This window comes from Serinus canaria, chromosome 18, assembly GCF_022539315.1.
Source record: "Serinus canaria isolate serCan28SL12 chromosome 18, serCan2020, whole genome shotgun sequence".
NCBI classification, from domain to species: domain Eukaryota; kingdom Metazoa; phylum Chordata; class Aves; order Passeriformes; family Fringillidae; genus Serinus; species Serinus canaria.
The window spans coordinates 4,669,677-4,690,669 of NC_066331.1; the positions used below are offsets into that span (position 1 = coordinate 4,669,677).

At 38.7% G+C, this 20,993-nt stretch overlaps 2 protein-coding genes across 16 annotated transcripts in view; one reads left to right on the forward strand and one right to left on the reverse strand.

Annotated features, from left to right (window-relative positions):
- STXBP4 (syntaxin binding protein 4) overlaps positions 1–17,181 on the reverse strand; it is a 77,647-nt gene extending 60,466 nt beyond the window's left edge. For 4 of the 15 annotated variants that reach the window (XM_050981481.1, XM_050981478.1, XM_050981469.1 and 1 more), the window contains exons 1-11: positions 16,997–17,181; positions 15,738–15,788; positions 8,433–8,506; positions 8,138–8,233; positions 7,082–7,151; positions 6,195–6,269; positions 4,157–4,242; positions 3,408–3,537; positions 2,722–2,854; positions 577–683; positions 20–203 (exon numbers count right to left, since the gene is read on the reverse strand). In XM_050981481.1, the coding sequence (XP_050837438.1) occupies positions 20–203; positions 577–683; positions 2,722–2,854; positions 3,408–3,537; positions 4,157–4,242; positions 6,195–6,269; positions 7,082–7,151; positions 8,138–8,233; positions 8,433–8,506; positions 15,738–15,775 (993 nt within the window). In that variant the 5' untranslated portion in view covers positions 15,776–15,788; positions 16,997–17,181. Of the gene's footprint in view, positions 1–19; positions 204–576; positions 684–2,721; positions 2,855–3,407; positions 3,538–4,156; positions 4,243–6,194; positions 6,270–7,081; positions 7,152–8,137; positions 8,234–8,432; positions 8,507–11,914; positions 12,148–15,737; positions 15,789–16,348; positions 16,788–16,813 lie in introns of those variants that run through there. The other 11 variants (XM_050981477.1, XM_050981476.1, XM_050981475.1 and 8 more) reach the window with 10 other exon arrangements.
- Positions 17,182–17,231: 50 nt separating this feature from the next.
- Positions 17,232–20,909, forward strand: LOC103819978 (cytochrome c oxidase assembly protein COX11, mitochondrial). The gene is made up of 4 exons (XM_009094581.4): positions 17,232–17,470; positions 17,537–17,692; positions 18,821–18,946; positions 19,445–20,909. The coding sequence occupies exons 1-4, from the start codon at positions 17,234–17,236 to the stop codon at positions 19,625–19,627; spliced, it is 702 nt and encodes a 233-aa protein (XP_009092829.3). The 5' UTR covers positions 17,232–17,233; the 3' UTR covers positions 19,628–20,909.
- Positions 20,910–20,993: the final 84 nt, after the last annotated feature.

Sequence of the window (20,993 nt, forward strand, 5' to 3'; positions counted from 1 at the left end):
GAGTAATAAGTACACTCACAGCATCTGGAGGGAATGGTGAAACCAGCCTCCCACTAGGAGAGGGAAGAGGACCAAGTGCTGCTGCCTGTTGCTCTCCATGAGCTACAGAAGATGTTAAGAGGCTGAAAGGATGCTGCAGATTCTGTGGAAGACTGGGTGTGTTTTTCAGCCTAATAAAGGCTATCTCCCAAAAATTTTCAAACCTAGAATAAAAATTTAAAAAGTTTCAACATATTGTATACTTATGTTATTCGTAAGATTATACTTCTGCAAAAATTACACGATTCCAAACACGTGTGTGGGTTTATTTAATTATTTTTCTAAAAGGATGTTCTGTTACCCATCATTACAAAGACAAATACTGTAATTTTTTTAAACATTAAAGTATCATAATTTTGCAGGTCTAAAAGGTGCACTTCAATCTTTTCTACAAAATAACATTACAACGGAGTATTTTAAAAAATTAGTATCCCTCATTTCTTCTAAGCACACGAAACCACATTTCACATTAATCTGATCATCAATATGATCTATTAAACCATTTTGGATGGTTGGCTGTTTGACAGTAACAGATACCTCGTCTTTGTTCTGTTGATTATACTTTTTGCCTCTTCATAGGAGACTCCAATCATGGACTCTTTGTTGATGGACACAAGCTGATCCCCAGGTTTCAATCGTCCATCCTAAAATAACAAATATAAAACCAAACTCACAAGCTTGATATTAATTGCTAACACTACAGAAAGAACTGTGTAGTCACAGCACTCAGACAAATTCCCCTGGTTCTACTGGGACTAAAAAATATCAAGAATAACTCCGCATTCTGCCTGTGCTTGACAAGCCTCCAGAAATAAACAGATTAAACAATCATCCCTCACCATTAAGGCAGTCATTATAAAAACTCATCAGAGAAAAGTGACCTCAGAAATTGTATGGAGAAGAACTTTGGTCCCAGCTAAACATTTCTGTTAAAAAAAAAAAAAAACAGAAAACAAAAAACCTTGGAAATAAACAACAGATTTTTCCAGCACCGACCCATCTGACTTTAGGAAGCCTCTTTACTAATTAATTCTGCTCTGAGCTGGATAAATTTGTATTTCAAAAGCAAATGTTCATGGCAATACATGGAACTCTTCAGACACTCACTGGCCATGTTAATGAGAAAACCAGATTGGTCTATTAGTACTCACCAGTCAAAACCATGACAGAAATAATATTGTCAGCTTTGTGCTTTGTTGAATTAATTGCAAACTCTCTACCAGCACAAGAACATTTCACATTTCTGTCCCAGAGACTCTTTTTTACAAAGAGCCCTCAGCAATTCAACTGGAAATTCATGTAATTCACCTATGGTTACAGAGTATGACATCTGTCTAATGTAATACACATCATGTAACACAGAACACGTCTCTGCTCTTCAGCTCCTAAGAAATCAAACAAAAAGTCACTCTATGTGAAAAAAAATGTGTACAGAACATGATACATAGGAAATAAATAAAATACCTTCTCAAAACCAGTATAATTTTACCTGCCTAACACCTACATACCATAATTTTAGCTGTGCTGTTTCAAACCTGTGCCAGTACTTTACTACTTTTTTTTTTTTTGTCACTTAGTGTTTTGGCTAAAGAAGAAAGCTGGAGATCTTTCATTTTGCTTTCATCCAGCATGTTCTGAGATATCCAATGGTGCCCTCACATGGCAGAGATTTGAAAAATGCTTTCTGTTTCACCTTCCCAAACAAGATAACCAGTACTGGGAAATTACCTCTATTATTGCCAATATTAGAGCCTAATGGAAATTGATGTCTTAGCCTCAGTCTATTGATTATGTGTGATAGGCTTTAAATTATATGTTCACAGTAAGAAAAATATTTTAGAAGCCACAACAAAATAGGAGAAAATAAAAGAGAAATTATTATCATTTATCTATTGGAAGAGGTCTTTGAGAAACCTTGCATTTTTATCTTCCAGCTTGCATTTTAGGATTAAACTTAGTCTACAAAAATTCAGTAACAAATAGTTATAAACTGCTTGGGGACAAAACCCACTGCTCATGAATTGAGCTCATCCCCTCTTGCTGGGCCAGAGGCAAAGGCTGGTTATTTACACTTCCACATAACCATAATTACTCTGGATGCCAGAGGAGACACTTGGATAAACAGTTCTGTGTACCTGAACCAGGATATTGCATTATTTATTCACTTTTTACACTGACAAATCCCCCTGATTTACATACTGCATTTGTCACAAATTAAAACAGTCATCAACATCAATTTATACATTTTATTAGTCTGCACTGTCAGAATAATTTTTTTTGAATTTGCCTACATAATGATTTCCAACTGCAAGGATCCATCTAAATTAAGTCTCAGGGAAATATGATTGTCCAAGAAAATAAAAAGAGGTGCAATCTGTAGCTCTGTCCCATCCTTCCTGCATTACCTTGCATCATGCAGTCTCTTATAGAAGTTGGTTTTGTACCTTCTCATACATAAGCTGAGGAATAAGATCCTCATTTACCTCAAATGAACTTATGAATATATTTTCATTACCATGTAACTCTGTAAGAGTGCAATGAGATAATTCTGTTAAAAGAGAAAGCAAGGAAGAACACAAACACATTTTGTATTTAAAATATGACTGCAGATGTAGCATACCAAAGCAATTAAGGCAAAAATACAGGTGTCTGAAGGGGAAGGAAGGGAAAAAAGGCCTTTACCTTATGGCAATCACCACCAGGGATAATTTCTTGAACATATACCAAAGGCCCTTCATTTCTGTTAATTCCTCCTACAATATTCAAACCTAGGATTGTTCTTTTGCAAACAGAGATAATCTGAAACGCACTGTCACTAGAGACACAGAGAGAAAGAAAAACAGAATTACTTCACAAAACTAGATAATAAAGACTGAAGCAGTAGCTTATTTTATCTTACAGGTTTTGCAAATATGTATTACAGTAACAAATAGAAATATTATACATTTAATCTCCATGTTCAAATATCACACTATTTAGAACAAAATCAGCAACTTCAGGCATTTCTGACAATTACAAAAAGAATTTATACTCTATTTTACAAGACTAAAAACTCTTGTCTACTATACAGAGTAGAGATATAGTATATATCCCGAGGCTTATGGGAGTATCTGGGTACATATAAATCAGGAACATTAATTAATTAGGAGACACAAAAAAATTAACCTGATTAATCTTCTTCTGCCACATAAACAATAAATAAATAAATAGAAAAAAAACCTTATTAGTCTGCAATGTTGATGGCATTACGAGCTCCAGGACTAAAAGTTAAAAAATAAAACCAAACTTTAACACTTTCAACCCAAATTTTCCTGACCAGCATTTCCTGAACCTCCCACAAGAGAAGCACAGTCAGTTTTGGAGATTACTTTGGAAGCTTTGGGGATGGTGGTGGGACAGAATTATTTCTGCTGCTGCTGGTGATGCTATCCTTCAGCTGCAACTGAGGACTCTGTGATCTTGAGGATGATCCAGAAGAAAGGCTGTCTCTAGATTTTGCTTCCAAAAAATAAATAATAATAAAAAGAAATAAACAAATAAAAAACCACATTTGGGAAAAAGCACAAAATTTCAGCTCATGTAAGGAAGTTCAGTAGGACTATTTTCATATTAGAAAACAGACAAACTAAGCTATCAGAAAACAACAACAAAAAAATCCTGCACAGTAAAGAACTGAGAGCCACCCAGAGTTCCAGGAATAATTTTTTAAAATATAACAAGTGATGATTTTTTTCAAATTGGGTGCAAAATACAAAACAGACTAATCCCCCATGATATATAAAGGCATCTCAATTAGGCAGCAGTTCCAGAAAGATTAGAATTTATAGTGCTCTGGATCACATTTCTATTAGCATTTTGTGGCACATTTCAGCTACAAATACCAAAAATTTTTCATATAAATAATTAATTAAAATTGAAAGTAGATACCAGTGTATTTATTTAAAGAGCTGGGGAAACTGACACACAAATTCCTCAAGGTACATGTGTGTTTTGACTTTCAGCCACTTCCTCCAATACACCTCCACTAAAATAAGGAATTTTAAGGACAAGTTTCTACTCCACCCAAGGCTGATTTTTGTCCCCCAGGTTTGTTTCAGGCTGGGAAGTGATCTCTCACCAGCTAACTGATGTGTTGGAGAGGTTCTTGCAGAGGTTGTGTCACTGTGAGAGCCATACTTATCCATTAGGTCATGAAATTCTTTCCTGTGCCAATAAAAAGATTTTCTTTGTCAGTTTGAATGGACCCTGAGAAACCTGCACTGCTTGTACCAAACAGCTGCTCCTCCTCAGAGAAGGAAGCTCAACCTCCACTGAAAGAGGAAAGCCCTGTCAAATGGTCAGAAAAGGAAAAAAAAAATCATGTAATGCATGATAAAGATGGGAAAACAACAGATTATGGACTGTTGGTGCAAAAGCTTCATTTTTACCTCACTTTACCCCAAATTACTAAACTTTAAAAACTTATAATATAATCAACTACAGATAATAAGACAGTGGTACTACCAAGCTCCAGAACAATTTCCTTTTATTAGAGGGACTCAGATTATCCACCTATAGCATACTCATGTTTTTAAAGAATGCTTTTAGTTCAATTACACTGAACAAGAACCCAGAAGAGACTGACAAAGATATGGCTCCTTAAAAACAAGAGGACAGAAGAGATATTTATTAACTACTAAAAGCCAAAAGAAGAAATTCCTTGCAGACACCAATCATACTGTAACAGACAGGCAAAGATGTACACCCTGAGTGACAGGCACTGAAGAGAATACAAAAACACCTGATTCATCTGATATTGAATCCAGCCTAATTTAAGAAAAGAAGTTTATAATCTGAGCTCTGATTACCTCTGTGATAACTGATTTAAAAGATAAAAATAATCTAGAGTGATGCAAGGCAGAAACATCACAAATTAATATTACAGAATTAGTCAGAGAGAAAAGAAATTAGCAGATTGCAAGGGGAGTAATTCCCAGGTAATTCCAGTTTGACTTCTGAAGGTTGTTAAAAAATGCTGGGTGCATTATTTTTTAAAAAAGAACAACATTTATTGTACTAATGCTGGCCCCAGGGTACACACATAAACACAGCTGAATGCAAATCAAATAATATTTAAGCAGAGAATGTAAAGTCAAAAGGTGGCTGGTGAGGGACTGCACGGAGTGGCAAATTCTGCCCAGGCCACTGCACTTCTCCCCCAGAGTGGTGAAAGGACTGATGGATTTTAATTATTCAAGGAGTTTACAGGAACTAGGCCAGTATGCTTTAGATAAAAGCAGATTAAGAGTGGACCTCACATATATTTAGGCAGTCTGAAAAAACGAGAGATCAGAGGCTACAGAGTGATTTAGATGTCTGCTGAATTCAAGGAACAGAAAGAGGAAGCTTAACTTGGACAAAAGGCTAAAGGAATTTAGAGAAAAATCCTTTCTGGGGAGATTACTCTCGAAGTGGAACATCCCAGGAAAGGCAAATAACAGCAGATACTCTTGCAATGATTATCAAAAATAGTTACATAACAACTGTTTTCTGCCAAGATTTAAGTGAAAAGGGGATACAGATCTTGTTTGTCACATAGCTGATGACTCTATGCCAATATTGGTTTTTGTGCTTAACTTTCATCAGTCAGGTTAAAGCAATACTTAACATAAATGTCCTTAAAATGAATATGCTTTAAACTACCTGTTGGGTTGAACAGTTTAACCTACTTATCCAAACTATTCAAAGTTCATTAGATATTGAAAAGCAAACTACTGAGGGGAAAAAAACAACTGAATCTGCCTTTTGTCAGAATGCAAGACAAGTTTAAATATTATAGTTCTGTGGTAGCTCTAACAGAGTCCTCATTTTTCATATTTTAAAATGGGAGTAGTATTTCAAAAACTATCACAGCAGATAATTTTTAATGGTATTAGCTGTAAACATCACATTACAATCCTCCCCTTTAAAGTGAAGTTGGCCTGAGCTTGGTACTTGAAGTGATTGATGCAAGTGATCTCAAAATGAACTGGTATCAAATACCACACAGAAAAATGCGACATGTGGTGCAATTCTGCAATTAAAACTGATCTGAAATAAAAATACATGCAAGCCCACCCACCCACCCTGAGATACAGCACTGGACTTTCATTAGAGGTTAAAACAATTTCTCTTACTTTGCTTCTTCATCTCTAGCAACAAGCAGAGACATGTGATTAGAGGCAGAGGCTGTTCTCAGGATGTCAACAGCCCTAGAAGGGGGCAGAAAAAGGCCAAATAAATATACCAGGGCACTGGCAAGAAGTGAGCAGGGCTACAAGAGCAGGGAAATGGACAAATTGCTAAGGTAGTTAATAATTTTCATGGCCAGATACAGAGAAAAGAGCTTGGTAGCAGCAAAACTTAAAAAGAGCACCAGGGAACAGAGCAAAAGACAGGCTGTGGTACATCTGCTGACAGCATAAACTGGGACTGACCTCTCTTTCCCTTCCCTTCTGTCCCCATCCCTCCTTGGGCCATCCTGCTGCCTTCCTGAGCCTCCTTCAGGATTAACAGCCCACCCCAACAAAAGCTGCTACTACTCAGGTGTGCCTGGCTCACAATCTCCTCCAGCAATACAAATGACAATTTTTCTTTGCATTTTCAATCCCCATCTCCAGCACTGAAAGCTGCACTGATCTCTACAGATCCAGCTACAGTAACCATCTACAGCTCCTTCTTTTCCCTTCACTGTGCCATTACATGATTGCTGCCACCATTTACATTCATCAGTACTGGACCAGCAGATAGTTGTATTACAGCTTCTACTGCTGTTTTCACACACATTCTGTAATCTATGCCATTAAGAAACCAGCTGATTCTGCTGTTACAGAAGTATTTAAAGTCCTTAATTTTTCAAACAACAGTTTTGCTGCTTTAGATTTATAGGATAAATTACTTGTGAGTTGAATTCCAAGGATTTCAGGAGAGCTGTGCTCTTTCAATCAGTCACTAATAGTGTCCAAATAATCCATGTATAACAGTCCAAGCTCTAATAAACATTCAGGACTGAGTACAAACATACCTTTCATTTGTTACTCCAACCAGGTTTTCTCCATTGACATCCAGAATTAGGTCCCCAGTGAGCAAACGGCCTTTAAATGAAACCAACAGTGATTGATGAATCAACAAGAAAATGGTGAGTGTATTGTATTAAACCAGGTACTAAACCAGGACTTTTCCTTTCAATTTTATGTGACTTAATGCATTAAACAACTTTATGACTCTTGGCACCTGATCCTAATTAGGACAGATAATTGAGATAAGACTAGAACTTATAAATCAGTCTTACTACCAGAACAGCCAAAAATAACTGTCATTTAGCTATTTGTATTATTTACACACAGCATAAATATTTTTGAGACTAGAATTTATATTTTGCAGTTGCAGAACTAGTTTTATTTGACTCTTACTCTTAACATTATTGAAAGTTACCATGTGTAGATATATTAATGTTTTAGACATCAATAAAGTCAGTTAAAAGATTTTTTAGAACCAATTCTATTTTTTAACCTCCTGAAAATCACAAGTTTAGGAAACTGAATCAGATTATTTTAAATGATCATTCTGCACAAGACAAGATGGAATCTCAATAAAACCCATACAGAGATCTAGGATAGAAGTCTGTAGCTTAATCATTGCAAACTCTACGGAGAGTAATTTCTTCTCTCCACACAGATATTAACGACCAGTACATCACCATTAAAAAAATAGTAATAAAAATTATTAGAACTAATTAAAAATACTAGGTTTATACAGGAAACCCCACTCATACCCTATAAATTAAAAGTGATTCAGCATCTCAACACTCACTGATCAGTGCTGCCAATTGCCTGAAAGATTGCCAATTGCCTTCACCAGCCATGTCTAGATTTGAACACATTTTCAACACCTGAATGTATTAAAATCTTTTTCCATAAAGGGTCCAAGTTTCATTTATCTACCTTCAAGTAAGCAAAAACCTCATAGATCCTGACTAAACCATACTATTTTAAATATCCTTACCCATAAAGTAAAAGACTTTTTTTGACAGCTTTTTATATGCAGTGTCTTTGTAGCCAAAAAAGTTACAATTACTTACTATCTACAGCAGCCACACCCCCAGGTAGAATTCTCTTTATGAAAATCCCATAATCTTCTGCTGTTTGTGCCCGATAACCTCCAATAATTTTAACTCCTGAACAACAAACAAAAAAACAAAAGTGGAAAATTGGTTATTCCACCTATGGTTAGAATTGGTTATTCTATTGTGCTAAATGTATTTGCTGTCAAATGCATGAAAGCCAAATAAACTCTCCTGATACCAGGTATGAGCTGGCAAAGGTGTTTTTATATTTGATTTACTCAGAATAACAGAATGTGCAATCTTAAATTACCTAATCCATTCTGGCAATCAGAGAAAGAGATGCGGTGAACAGCTCGATTTATTCCATGAGGGCCCATAATGGTCCTAAGGAACAAAATCAAATCAAATGACAGAAATGTAGGTAGAGCTGTGTTAATAGAAAAGAAATTGCAGTGACTGTGTTTTCAACTCAAATACAAACCCAAACCAGTTTTCTCCACTGACAACTTCATATTGTGTGATACCTCTGAGCCACCATCTCCCCAGCCAAAAACCAATCTGTTCATCACAAATATCAGATGAAAAGATACAATAATTATACAGAATTTACTTCTTTTTCCCCCAAAGCACTTCAGGGTGAACTGCGAATCCCATTTTGTGTAATAAAAGGATTGTGATTAAACATAAACAAAATTCCACAAGCTGGTCCACCTTAAAAATTAGGCAAGAAAAACATAACGTAAAATCAGTTTTCATTAGGTAATGAATATTTGAACAAAAGCACAGATAAGCCAGTGCATAAAATTATTTCCTAAGATATCAAAAATATAATTGACATAATCTTTTCCCGAATCTACTAATTTCTTCACTCAACATTGATTATTTTCTCTATTGTAAAAAAGGCTTCTTGCCAAACTCTTTTGCCTGATCCTCTGTGTACCTTCCCACCCCAAGGGAAAACACCAGGATGGCACTTGGAATTGTCTAAAGGCAGAGAAATATTTTGAAGGCAGTTGATCATGCAACAGAATTAAAAAAGAATTAAAAAATTAAGAGTTTTGAAACCTAAATTTACAGTTTCATCAGACTCATGACCAGCACACTGCTCTGAGAATGCAGAGTATTAAGAATGGTAATAAATCCAGATTACCCTTCACCAGGTTTTATTTTCATGTAGATGAATTATGGGTAAAAAAAATGTTACTTGTATTATACCTCCTCTGTCCTTTCACTGCAATATTTTTGGAGAAGACTCAGCAGATCTCTTCTAGAAAAGAGCAGAAGCACCACTGAGGTTTTTCTGCTTTGACCTACATATTGTTCTACATTAGATAGAGTTCATTTTCTAGAGGGTCCTAGTGAAATGGAACAACAAGAATTCATTAGCAGGGTGGGAAAGAAGATCAAAGCGGAGGACACAGTGACCCAAATCCTTCCACACAACCTAATCCAGCACACAGCCTCAACTCTATGCCTGAAACTGGGTACATCTGCAAAAACCAGGGTACATCATTAAAAGCTGCTGTGCCAGAAAGAAGAGAGAAATCCAGAAGGTTCAAATGTTCTTAAAATTCTAGCACTAGCCAAGTGATTCAGCTACTAAAGAACATCTGCAGTTCTTTTGGTTTTGGAGAAGAAAATTGGATGAGATTTTTTTATCAAAGGATAAGCAGTAGCTCTGAAAAGCAACAATTTCCCCAAACCTCGTATTTCAAAGCATTTTGCCAAATTAGCCTTTGCTTTAGAAAGGCCAGCCACAAGAAAAGACCTAATAATTCTAATAACCTTTAGAAACAAAAAGTAAACCTATGCTTCAAGCACTGTATAATTTTCAGTGTAGTATTTCCTGAAGTATTTGTTTCACAGGCTGAAAAGAAATAACAAAACCCAGTGTATTTAGAATGTGTTTGACAGGACTGCACATGACCATGCCATGCTATGTCAGAGCATAAGGTACCCTTTGTAAGGCTAAAAGGGAACCAAACTGCTTTTACTTAATCACAGCCTGAAAGGAAGAACAAATCCCCAAGCCTGATATTTCTTTAAGAACAGCCTTTGGACAACCTCCTCCTCCATGACAAGAACAGAGTATTTTGCATTACTGTGCCCAGTACTGTCACTGCAATTATCCCACAAATTTGTTTTGAGGTTGAAGGACAGCATCCTAGTCATGCTTTGTCCTGACTTGTCTCCATCTCTGAAATCTTAAACAAGGTACACTGATGTTTAAAATAGGCAATTATTCAATTTTTTTTCTCACTTGCCTTTTGCTGCTACTGTTATTGGTTTTGCTCTGCCATTCCCTCTCAGCATTCTCATACAGCAGTTTTTTTGTTAAAATTAAAAAGCAAGAACAAAAGTTACTTCACCTCGCACAAACTGACACAGAGGTTTTACTTCCACAAGTCTGAAAAAATCAAATCTCAGACTTTAAGCCTGAAGCTTAGAGTTTGCCAGAAATTGCAGAACCTCTTTATATACTACCATATAAAATAATAATGAAATATGATCAAATCTAAAAACAGAACAATTAATAGGAAAGGATCTACATCTTCAGAAGTAACTTGGAATACTTTCAAAAGAGAGATCCTAATGAAACTATAATGGATTCTGACAAAGAGGACACAGAGAACACACAACTAATCATTATTATTAGTCAGTGGAGAGGAGTAAGATACCTCTGAAACACTGGAATTGTGATGCTGCCACCTACAATTAGAAAGAACTGACTCTTTGGACAGACAACTTTTACAAGGTACTCAAGTCTGTTTATGCTCTAAAGACTAAATCCCTCCAATACATGCAGTTTAAAATTACCTTATCACATAAAAGCAAAGACAAAGATTTTCAAATACCCCAAATTTGTTTAGTATATCACATCTAATTGACTTTCAGTGGCTTTTTCTCCCCATATAACATAGATCTTCAAGTCAGGCTACTTGTCGTAGTTCTAATAAAATAAACAGAGCTTTAACAATTTCACTGTAAAATTACTTGGATTCAGTACCCATGGAACATTTATTTTATGTCATCAATTTCAATATTTGTGAAATGTCAGAATATTTCTCCCAGAGCTTTAGAAATGTGCTCAACAGTATAAATAAGGCAATAGGCTTCTAAACCATTTGGTAGTAGTAATAAAAAATAATTCAATGTTTTTTGCAGAAAAATATGCCAATTAAACAATCAGATGTTGCTACTACTCCTTTTTTGAGGTCAGGCAAAAGTACCTGTAAGGAAGGCTTTAGCACATAGAGAAGATGTGAGGCAAGAGATGAAAAAAACAAGTAAAACTCACCAAAATGTACTCTATAACCTTCTTACACTACAAAATACTAAACTCAACACTCCAGCTGAAGTCCTGGAATGCTAACAGACTAAGTGTGCAACATTCTGTCTAGATGCTCCAGCAAAGGCAATTAAAATGAACCTGCTTCTATTCCTTTTAGCAGCATACACAAAGAAGTTCAGCAACTTTGGGTTTTATTTCTTTTAGTACTTATCAGAACATAGAGGTCCAGATATTCATCTGATCTCAATTCCTGAGAAATTATTAGTCATTTATGTGCACAAACAAAACATTTACCTATCTTTATCAACAGGAGAATAATACACTTTGACCATAAAACACGTATTACTTGACACACAAAAATCTAAATTATAAATCTAAATTATAAACTCTGGTTGTTGATGAAAAGAAGCTGAAAATTATCAGCTTTTAAATGATCTTTCCTGTACTTTGCCCAATTACAGACTAGAGCAATGCCCTCAGAACTGAATGGTTCAGCATACCAGTATAAAAGAGAGAGACCATCAAAACGCTCTGGTTCATCTTCAGCCCCTGGAGAAAGCAAGGACATCCTTCAGCCCAGCAGGAAAAACAAGGACAACGCAACCAAAACACACTGGAGGTTTCCAGTTCAGCCGGATAAAGGTTATGAGCAGGATGATTTCTGCTAACAACTAAAAAACCCAAACACAGAGCTCCAGCTGAGCGTTCTGCCTACTTAATCTTCTCTGAAAGCCTCTGCGTCACATGCACTAATTCACCTAGAGAGGTAATGCTTACTTTTTCTCTCTTTGAAATGGCTATTTAGAGCAACTTTAAGGACTGATAAATGCAAAGGAGAAAATTTACTACACTGTGGTTAAGCAATCTAGATCCAGCTGCCAAAGGCAAAAGCAATGATTAAAAGCAACTTATTTCCTCCTGTTGTTCTAATAATTTATTTACATGCACCCTGCAAACAAGGTCAAAAGCAGTAACTCATGACCTTTCTAAAGCAATCTTCCTAGCAGACTGCATTGTGCATTGCCACACAAAAGGGAAAACCAACAAAGCAGACTGGGAGTATTAATGAAACAAATGCTATTTCTTTTCATTCTCAATCACGGTACTGGCTTGTGCCACAATGTAACTTGATTTTTAGACTTTCAAGATACAGCAGTCAAAAGTCAACATAGATATTTGGGTTACTTATTTTCTCTAGAAATGCAAGCTGACATGTACTTTTCTGTGAAATAAAACTGCCAAATTTATGTCATTACATTGGGAATAATGTAGTTTAAGAAGTCAAATGTATCACCCCTGTTCCCAGAGGTCAGATCCTGTGATAGGAGACTTGGTCTTGCAGAGAGATGCACATTTTCAGACATCCTGAGTGTTGACACCAGTTTGGTTAATGAACGTTTCCTTCCAGGCTTGCCTTGGAAGTACCCCTACTTACTCCCCCTCTCTCAAAAGATCATAACAAGACTGCAGCTTGAAATGAAAGCCTACTACCCTGTGCTCACTGAGGGCTTTAAGTAGAAAGGTGAATCCTCTCTAGCCAGGAGCAGCCCTGTGATCAGACAGCATCTGTCAGGTCTGGAGGTGCAGCAGGAGGGCTGGCTATGCCAGGAATGCAAAAGCTTATCTCAGGCACCTTTTTTTTTTTTTTTTTTAAGCTGCAGTGACTGTGGTTTCATTAGCAGATAATCCTTTTGGGGAAAGATTCCCTTTGCTGAGAGACATCATGCTGAACAGTGTTCATAGAGAGTGGTCAGTCCTGAAAGCCTGCAATGCACACACAGGAGGGGCAGAGTGACCCACCACAGATTAAGGGGCAGATCAGAGAAGGAAATGGGAACATAAAGCAGCCTTCCCAGTTCCCAAATAGTGAAAAGCTCCACTGGCACAATGACCACATCCTTTCAGAGATGAAAATTTGCCCCTTTGCAGCCTTTCCTCAGTCAGCTCACTCTGCTGCTGGTACTAGCATTACAGAAAAACCACTGATATTTTAAGCCTCACATCAATTAGATTTGCTCTAGGCAAGGTTACAGAAGAAAAAGTACCAATAGATTTTCTTCAACAAAACGACCTCTGTACTTAACACCAGTGGAGTTCAATTTGTGGTATCAATATCAGGAGCATTTGTCAAAATACATCACTCAGACCAACCAGTGTCATATTTTCTGCTATAGAAGTCCCCCAATTAACATATGGCTCAAGGCTCTCCAATTTCCTTGTTAAAAAGCAAAAAGTTATTTTTATTAAACCAAACATGACAAACTTCTGCACAATTCAAACAATATAAAGTAGTATTAGCCTTACTGCACTCATTTTATTAGAGTTATTACCAGTAATACATTACTTGTTCAGAAGATTGCTCCTCCACTCTTCTTCAAAGTAAACTGTGCTTTGTTCAGCTTCCTGAACTCATCCCCAAGGCTTTATCCCTCTTTACCTTCAAATTCTGATGCTGTGCTGCTTTTAGTGGATGACAGCATTATTGCCTCTATTGCAAGTGCTCTGCCTTTCAAGAACACACTCAGAAGAACACAAATTACTTTTTACTTCCAGAAAGATCTAGCAAAATTGTAACTCAAAACTCCATTAAATTTATAATAAATAAGAAAGACTAAATTTTCAAGAGTTGTCATTTGTTGTTAAGTAAGACTCATTTCCAAACAGCTGGAAAACTATTCCAGTCTGGCCACATTTATAATTACAACTTGCCTTTCCCAATGGAAGTTTTGCAATGCTTTAGCAACTGAGATGGATTACATGACAATTTAGCAGACGACAAAAAGATCTGCAGAATCTTTGGAAGTTCCATTCACAAGATCTTTTTTGTTAAAAATAAACCAAAGGCCTTTTACAAAAATCCTATAGAAATCCATTATGCAACTGTAGCTTTTCAGCCTCACTAACCCCAAGTTCAGATTTCAAGGACCATGGGCAAAGGAATGCTGGATCATACAGCATGGATGAGCACTCAGTGTGATCCAGCCAAACCCACTCATTATTCAAAATACATTCTGCTGATTAGGCTGCAAAGGTTGAAAGAAAACATAGGTCATTATACAGCAACTGTTAAGTCTAAAAAATGCTAGGGCTACATTGTAATTGTGGAGAAGTATGAATGGTTTGAGGCTAATGCCCTGCACAGAGAAGAAAGGTATGATATAAAGCTCAGGTAAAGCTCAGTTAACATATAACCAAGTCCATCTTGAAAGCATCATCTCCTACAAAAAATAAAAGCACAGAAAATGACAGCCTGCCATCAGCATGCAGCTGAAGTGCAGTTTTAGGTGCCTTTCCTGTTCATCTCTAATGTGAAAAACCACCTTTGGAATACAGTGAGCTAGGAACTACTCTGGTAAACTACTCATCTTTCACATGACTCTAGCAAGCCACAGCTGTCTGAAAGATATATCTTTGTGATCACATACCCTGAATTTCCATCAGGCAAGCAGAGTCTTGGCTTCTTCAGGCCCCAGTAAAAAGCAAGTTAGCATTTTTTATATTTTGTGGTTTTTCTTTTCTGAACAATCAAGTTACTTATGAGGTGCCATAATTCTAAATCTACGCTAAATTTTCTATTATTCGTCCAAATATTCTTTGCTGAATTCTATTGCACAAGTACAACAAACATGCTAAGTCCAGCAAGAACTACCTGTGCCTGGTTTTAATTCTGGTTTTGATGATAGCACTGGCGTGGTTATTAGGAAGTTTGGAAAGGGTCTGGAGTTACTTTTCAATCAGGACTGAATCCATGCTTGACATTTAGAATCTGATCCAACTCCTAAGTGGATAAGATTATGCTTTATAGAATGAATATAATTTTTTTATATCCTGTGACATTGGTAAAAATATGATGGTTCCAAAGTACTACACATAAAATTAAAGGTATAGACACAGAATATTCTGAAAAAGTAATGCACTGTAATACAAAACCTCCAGTCTTATGCTACTGCTGGTATCTCAGATGTACAAAGAAGTGATCTACTGTACACAAGTATATATATATGTTTTCATAGTTCAGAAGAATTAAATTAAGAAATCTCTATGCAGGGTTTTATCTCTACAAAACTAGTTCTAACTAAGTGCAGATTTAATTAATGAAAAGCTTAAGGGACAATTCCTCCCTTAAAGTGTAAATTCACTGGTGTTGGTGTCAGCTTTCCTGCAATGTTACTGCAGACTGCTTCAATATCAAAGTTATTTTTTATTAAGTCTTCATCAAAACAAGATCCTACCAATGAAACTCCAAAATTTATTATTATTAAAAAAAATTATTATTATAATCCATTAATTGTATTTCTGCATCTAGGGAAAAAAAGTACTTACTCCTTCTCTGTATTTGTGAGGGGATCTGTACTGGACATCTTCTTAGAAGCACTATTAAAAGAAAAGTTCAAAATTAAGAGTTCTGACAAATGAAGAACAGGCTCCTACCCAGGATCAAAATCTAAAACAGGAAAAAAACAGATTACAACTCTAGGATGATGAAATGTAACTGCTGAAGGCAAAGACAATCCCTTTTTTTTCATTTAAAGTTACTTGGAAAGGGAACGGTGTTTTGTGTGTCTTTTTTTCTCACTTTTTTTTAACTTACTCTCTGGTATTTAGTGTCTCTGAACTTTTCACATGAAGTACGTAGAACAGACCAAACCACACAAAATGGGCTTACATACCACTAATGCAGCAAAAGCCCCCAGAAATTCACATTGTATTTTTATTAGTACATACAACAGGTTGACAGAAATACAACCCTGGATGTACTGAGCTATAATCATTTCAGAAACTGCTAAAAAAGCACTAATGCCAAAAGTATCAGTTTGTATCAGCAGGAGAAAATCTTCCTGACCTTGTGAGGTGCATGGCTGAACCCTTACATGCCACAACCCAGAACCGGAAGACAGGGGAAATAACAAAGTATAGCTACACCGAGCCTTTACCATTCTCTTATTCAACGTGGAAAATGAAGAAGTACCAGGAGCTGCCAGTCCTTGTGTGATTCACCTTACTGGAACCATCAAAGAAGAGAGACGCAGCTCTAAAGCAGTAAATTCAATTATTGCTACAGCAAATTTTATTTCAGTGCATGGCACCAGCCGTGTGAAAAACCATTGTTTGTGAACTTGCCCGACTTTGCCCGTGCTCAGGTTACCTCCGTTTACTAACAGCGCTCGCTACCTCTGCAGCGCGTCAGTACCTCTGCCTGAACAAAACCAAATCCCTAGAAATGAAAATAACGAGAAGCAAAGCACCGGAGGAAAAAAGAACAAACAAAAAAAACCAGTGTCAAGTGTCTACAAAAGGGGACAGACGGCAGGGCCCGGAGGGACCACCCGGAGCAGCCCCGCGCCCAGAGCCCGTCCTGGGGCCGAGAGCGCGGAATAACCTGAGAGCCAAGCAGGTACCTGCGGGACCCGGGTCATCCCTCTGCTACCAGGTACCGCCGGTGCCGTGTGCCTGCGAGACCACCGCCCTCCCGGTGACCCCGCTCCTGGCTGGCCTTTCGGTGCCACTCCCGTGCAGCACAGCCCACTCGGTGCGGGACCGGAGCCGAGGAACGCCGCCGGCCTGTGGGCTGCTCTAGTTACCTCGTACACAACCTGCACCCGAGCCGTCCCGCTGCCGAGCGAGGAGGGGGCAGGCACGGGAGGCTCCGCCAGGACACCCTCGCTCAGAGCGCTCCGCGGGGGCGCAGAAGGCAGGGATGCGATGGCGGCGCGGCCCGCCCCCGCCCTCTGCTTTCACTCCTCCTCTCTCGTCGTGTTCCCGCCTCCGTCTCGCCCCGTTCCCCGGCCCCCTGTCCCGAGAGGCCCCGCGCTGCAATCATGGCGCTGTGCGGGCGGGGCTGGGCGCGCTGTGCCCGCGGGCTGCGGCTCGGGGTCTTGCCCCGGCCCGGGCTCTGCGGCACCCGCGGCATACGGGGCTCCAACCCCTTCACCCGGCAGCAGGAGGAGGAGTGGCGGCGCCGGAACCGCTCGGCCGTGGGCTACATCGCGGCGGCGGCCGTGGGCATGGTGGGGCTGTCGTACGCGGCCGTGCCGCTCTACCGCCTCTACTGCCAGGTACGGGGGGCCCGCGGCCGGCGCCGATTCCGCGGGCGCGAGGCCCTCACTGCCCTTCCCTGACAGGCCACGGGGCTCGGCGGGACGGCGGGGACGGGGAGCGACGCGGAGCGGATCGAGCGCATGGAGCCCGTGCGGGACCGGCTCATCAGGGTCACTTTCAATGCCGACACGCATGCCAGCATCCAGTGGAACTTCAAACCGCAGCAGAGCGAGATCTACGTGAGTCACCGCCTTCCCCCCCGCGCAGAGCCGGGGGCACGGTCAGAAGAGGCCTTGACGATCACCCGGTCCGACCGTGCAGCCGGCACTGTCCCTGTAACCACTCAACCACAGCACCCAAACCAGGTCCAGCCTCTCTTGAGCAGCTCCAGGGATGGGGACCACCTCCCTGGGCAGCCCTTCCCAAAGCCTGACTCCACCAACAGTGGACAATGTTTCTAATATCTAATGGTAATCTCCCCTGTCTCATCCCAGAGCCATTTCCCCTGGTGCTCTCAGTGCAGGCACGGCAGAAGGGCCCGATCCCCGCCTCACTACACGCTCCTGGCAGTAGTTCCAGAGACCACTGATGTTCCACTTGAGCCTCCTCTTCTTGAGACCGAACAACCCCAGACATGTTCTCTAGAACTTTCAGCAGCTTTGTTGCCCTTTGCTGGACATGCTCCAGCATGGCAATGTCCTTTATACAGGACATTGGGTGTAGCTGTCCCTCTGCCACCCCATTAAACTATCAAAAGTTATTGAAACTATATTTACATATACACTTCATGGTGTATATATCACATGCACATTGTACATACACCATAGAAGTCTCTCTCTCTCTTTATATATATATATATATATATATATATGTAAAAATATATAGTATAACAGTATATCTAAATCTGTACTGTTTCTCCTATTGCCCTGTCCTTATAGGAACTTTTTTTTTTAACACTTAAAAAAATCACAAATTAACTTTTCTGTTTCAAATTTCTCAAAATAAGGAGTTATGCTTCTTAATAGTTTCTGAGTCCAGTACTGAAAGAATAACCTCAGAAATCAAATGCACACCATATCTAAATCTGCATATTAAAAATGCTCTGTGTGCTGTTGAACTCCTGAGGATAATTGAAGACTCAGGCAAAATGGTTAAGATTAAAAATACATAGGACAGTATTGAAGCTTTTAATTTTGAATGTAGATAAATTGCATGTAATCAAAAATATTTGTGAAATAACCAGTTTGAAATAGCAATAGAGAAAATTAATTCTAGATAAAGTCTAAAGAACTTAGATTGAGGGGTGGAGGGCTGCAGTGAATTAAAAAAAAAAAAAAAAAAAATCACTGTACAATTATGTTACACAGGTGGTACCAGGAGAGACTGCACTGGCATTTTATAAAGCAAAAAATCCTACTGACAAACCAGTAATTGGAATCTCCACCTACAACGTTGTCCCCTTTGAAGCAGGACAGTATTTCAATAAAATACAGGTAAGTCTGAACAAAGCAAAGATTGCATTTTCCTTTATACAAAAGAAAACAGTTACCCATAAATTGCATTTTAATCCTGGACAACATTTGTTGTATGCCAACATTTTAAGAAAATACATAGTTTTTTTCAAATAATAAAGTGCATCAATTCATTCTTAGCTTTACTGCCCTTACATCAAGCTGCTTCATCCCATCAGAGTGGCTCCAAAAGCTGTTATTTAGTACTACTCTGAGGGCAGGCAGAATGATGTGAGCTGGCCTGGCCCCTTGACACTTTTACACGTTTCATTAAAAGCTAATATATTTTTTTCCTATATCACCACAGTAACAAAATTGCTGTCTAGTTGCTCATCTTATTGATCCTTCCCAGGACTTTAGGGGTGTAAAGGGAATGAGAGTTTATTTTAAACCATAAAGATTTCTTTCACGTTGGCAGAGATAAAATCTATCGTTACTATTGTTGTCTAATTGTGGATTTTTTTTTCCTCCCACCGGCAGTGTTTTTGTTTTGAAGAACAGAGGCTAAATCCTCAGGAGGAAGTGGACATGCCTGTCTTTTTCTACATTGACCCAGAGTTTGCAGAGGACCCTAAAATGGCTAAAGTTGATTTGATCACTCTCTCTTACACCTTCTTTGAAGCAAAGGAAGGACAGAAGTTGCCGCTTCCTGGGTATCAGTAACGGGCCTTCTCTACAAAATCTGACTTCTGCTACATCTGAGTGCCAGTTTTTATGCCCTTTTTCCTTGGAAGAAAAAACTGCAGGAGTACAGTGCAGTATGAAATTATACTATTAAACCTCCATGGGCACATGCTCGTATGAAAGTATATGTATATATATTTTTTTTGGAAACCAACTTAATGTATCCCTATTTTCTAGGGACAGTATTTCTTCATCAGACAGTGGAAGGGAACACACTGTTCCTGAAGTAGAGAGGGTTTTCTCAGGCCATCTTTTTGTAAGATTTCATCTGAATACCACAAGACAAGATTTTAAACCAACATGTAAATTAAGAAAAAAAATCAGTTGATAAAGCATCTAAAATTCCATTGCTGGCTGCGGAAAATAACTTGCATGTTAAATTACTTTAGAAGAAGGTAAACCCATACAATAAATTAAGGTAATCTCATACCTAAACAAAGTTAGACTGTTATTTCTGTGTAAGCCTCCCTGGCACAGGAGAAGATGACTCAGGTGATGCACCCTCTTATCTTATTACTGAATCAGTAGTTCATTGGTAAGAACAGACTGCTCTAAAGCTGTTATCATGAGAACAGTAATTTAAGTGTTAGCACACCAGATCTGTGGGATGGTTTCCATTGGGAAGCACCATCTTATTTCTGTGTTGTGTCCCACTCGTTTGATGTATGTGTGCTGCTGTTGAGTAGTGCACTTTGCCTCTGCAGAGGGCTTTACACTGGGCACCTCCCCAAGAGACAAGCTTGGCTTGTGTCTGACATGCTTTGAGGGTAGGGCAGGGTTTAACAACTGCTCTGAATTGCAGCTGAATGAACAGCATAGGTGTCTCCTCAAAAACCAAGACCAGCCCGTTCAGAGGCTGAGTCGGCCTGAGCCTGCCCAGCAGTGCAGCAGCTCTCCAGGGGGATGCTCTTTACCAGCAGAAAACAATAAGTGATGTTTATGTAACTTCTGGGCATTATCTGTGCAGTAGGTCTAATGACACTTCATCACTGCCTTGCAAACTGGAAGCAAGCTACAGAGCAAGTTCAAGTAACCTGCTCATTTTCAGACAGAAATTAATATCAGCTAGTATCTCTTCTGCTGGGCCACATCTTTCTACACCTTCCAGCAGAGAAGATCTTCTGAAGTAAGGGTGATGTTGGTTAGCCTGGACTCTGAAAAGGCAATGTTACTTCCAGTTACTTAAGTCTCAATTACATTTGCATACAGTAACTCAAAAACTGCTTTTTTGAAAATAAATGGATGCTATCTTTAAAATCCATTATTGTACCAATTACTTGTGTTGGTTAAACAAATTTTGGATGACATACGGGTCTTCACTCTTATTAATGATTGAAAACTTTTC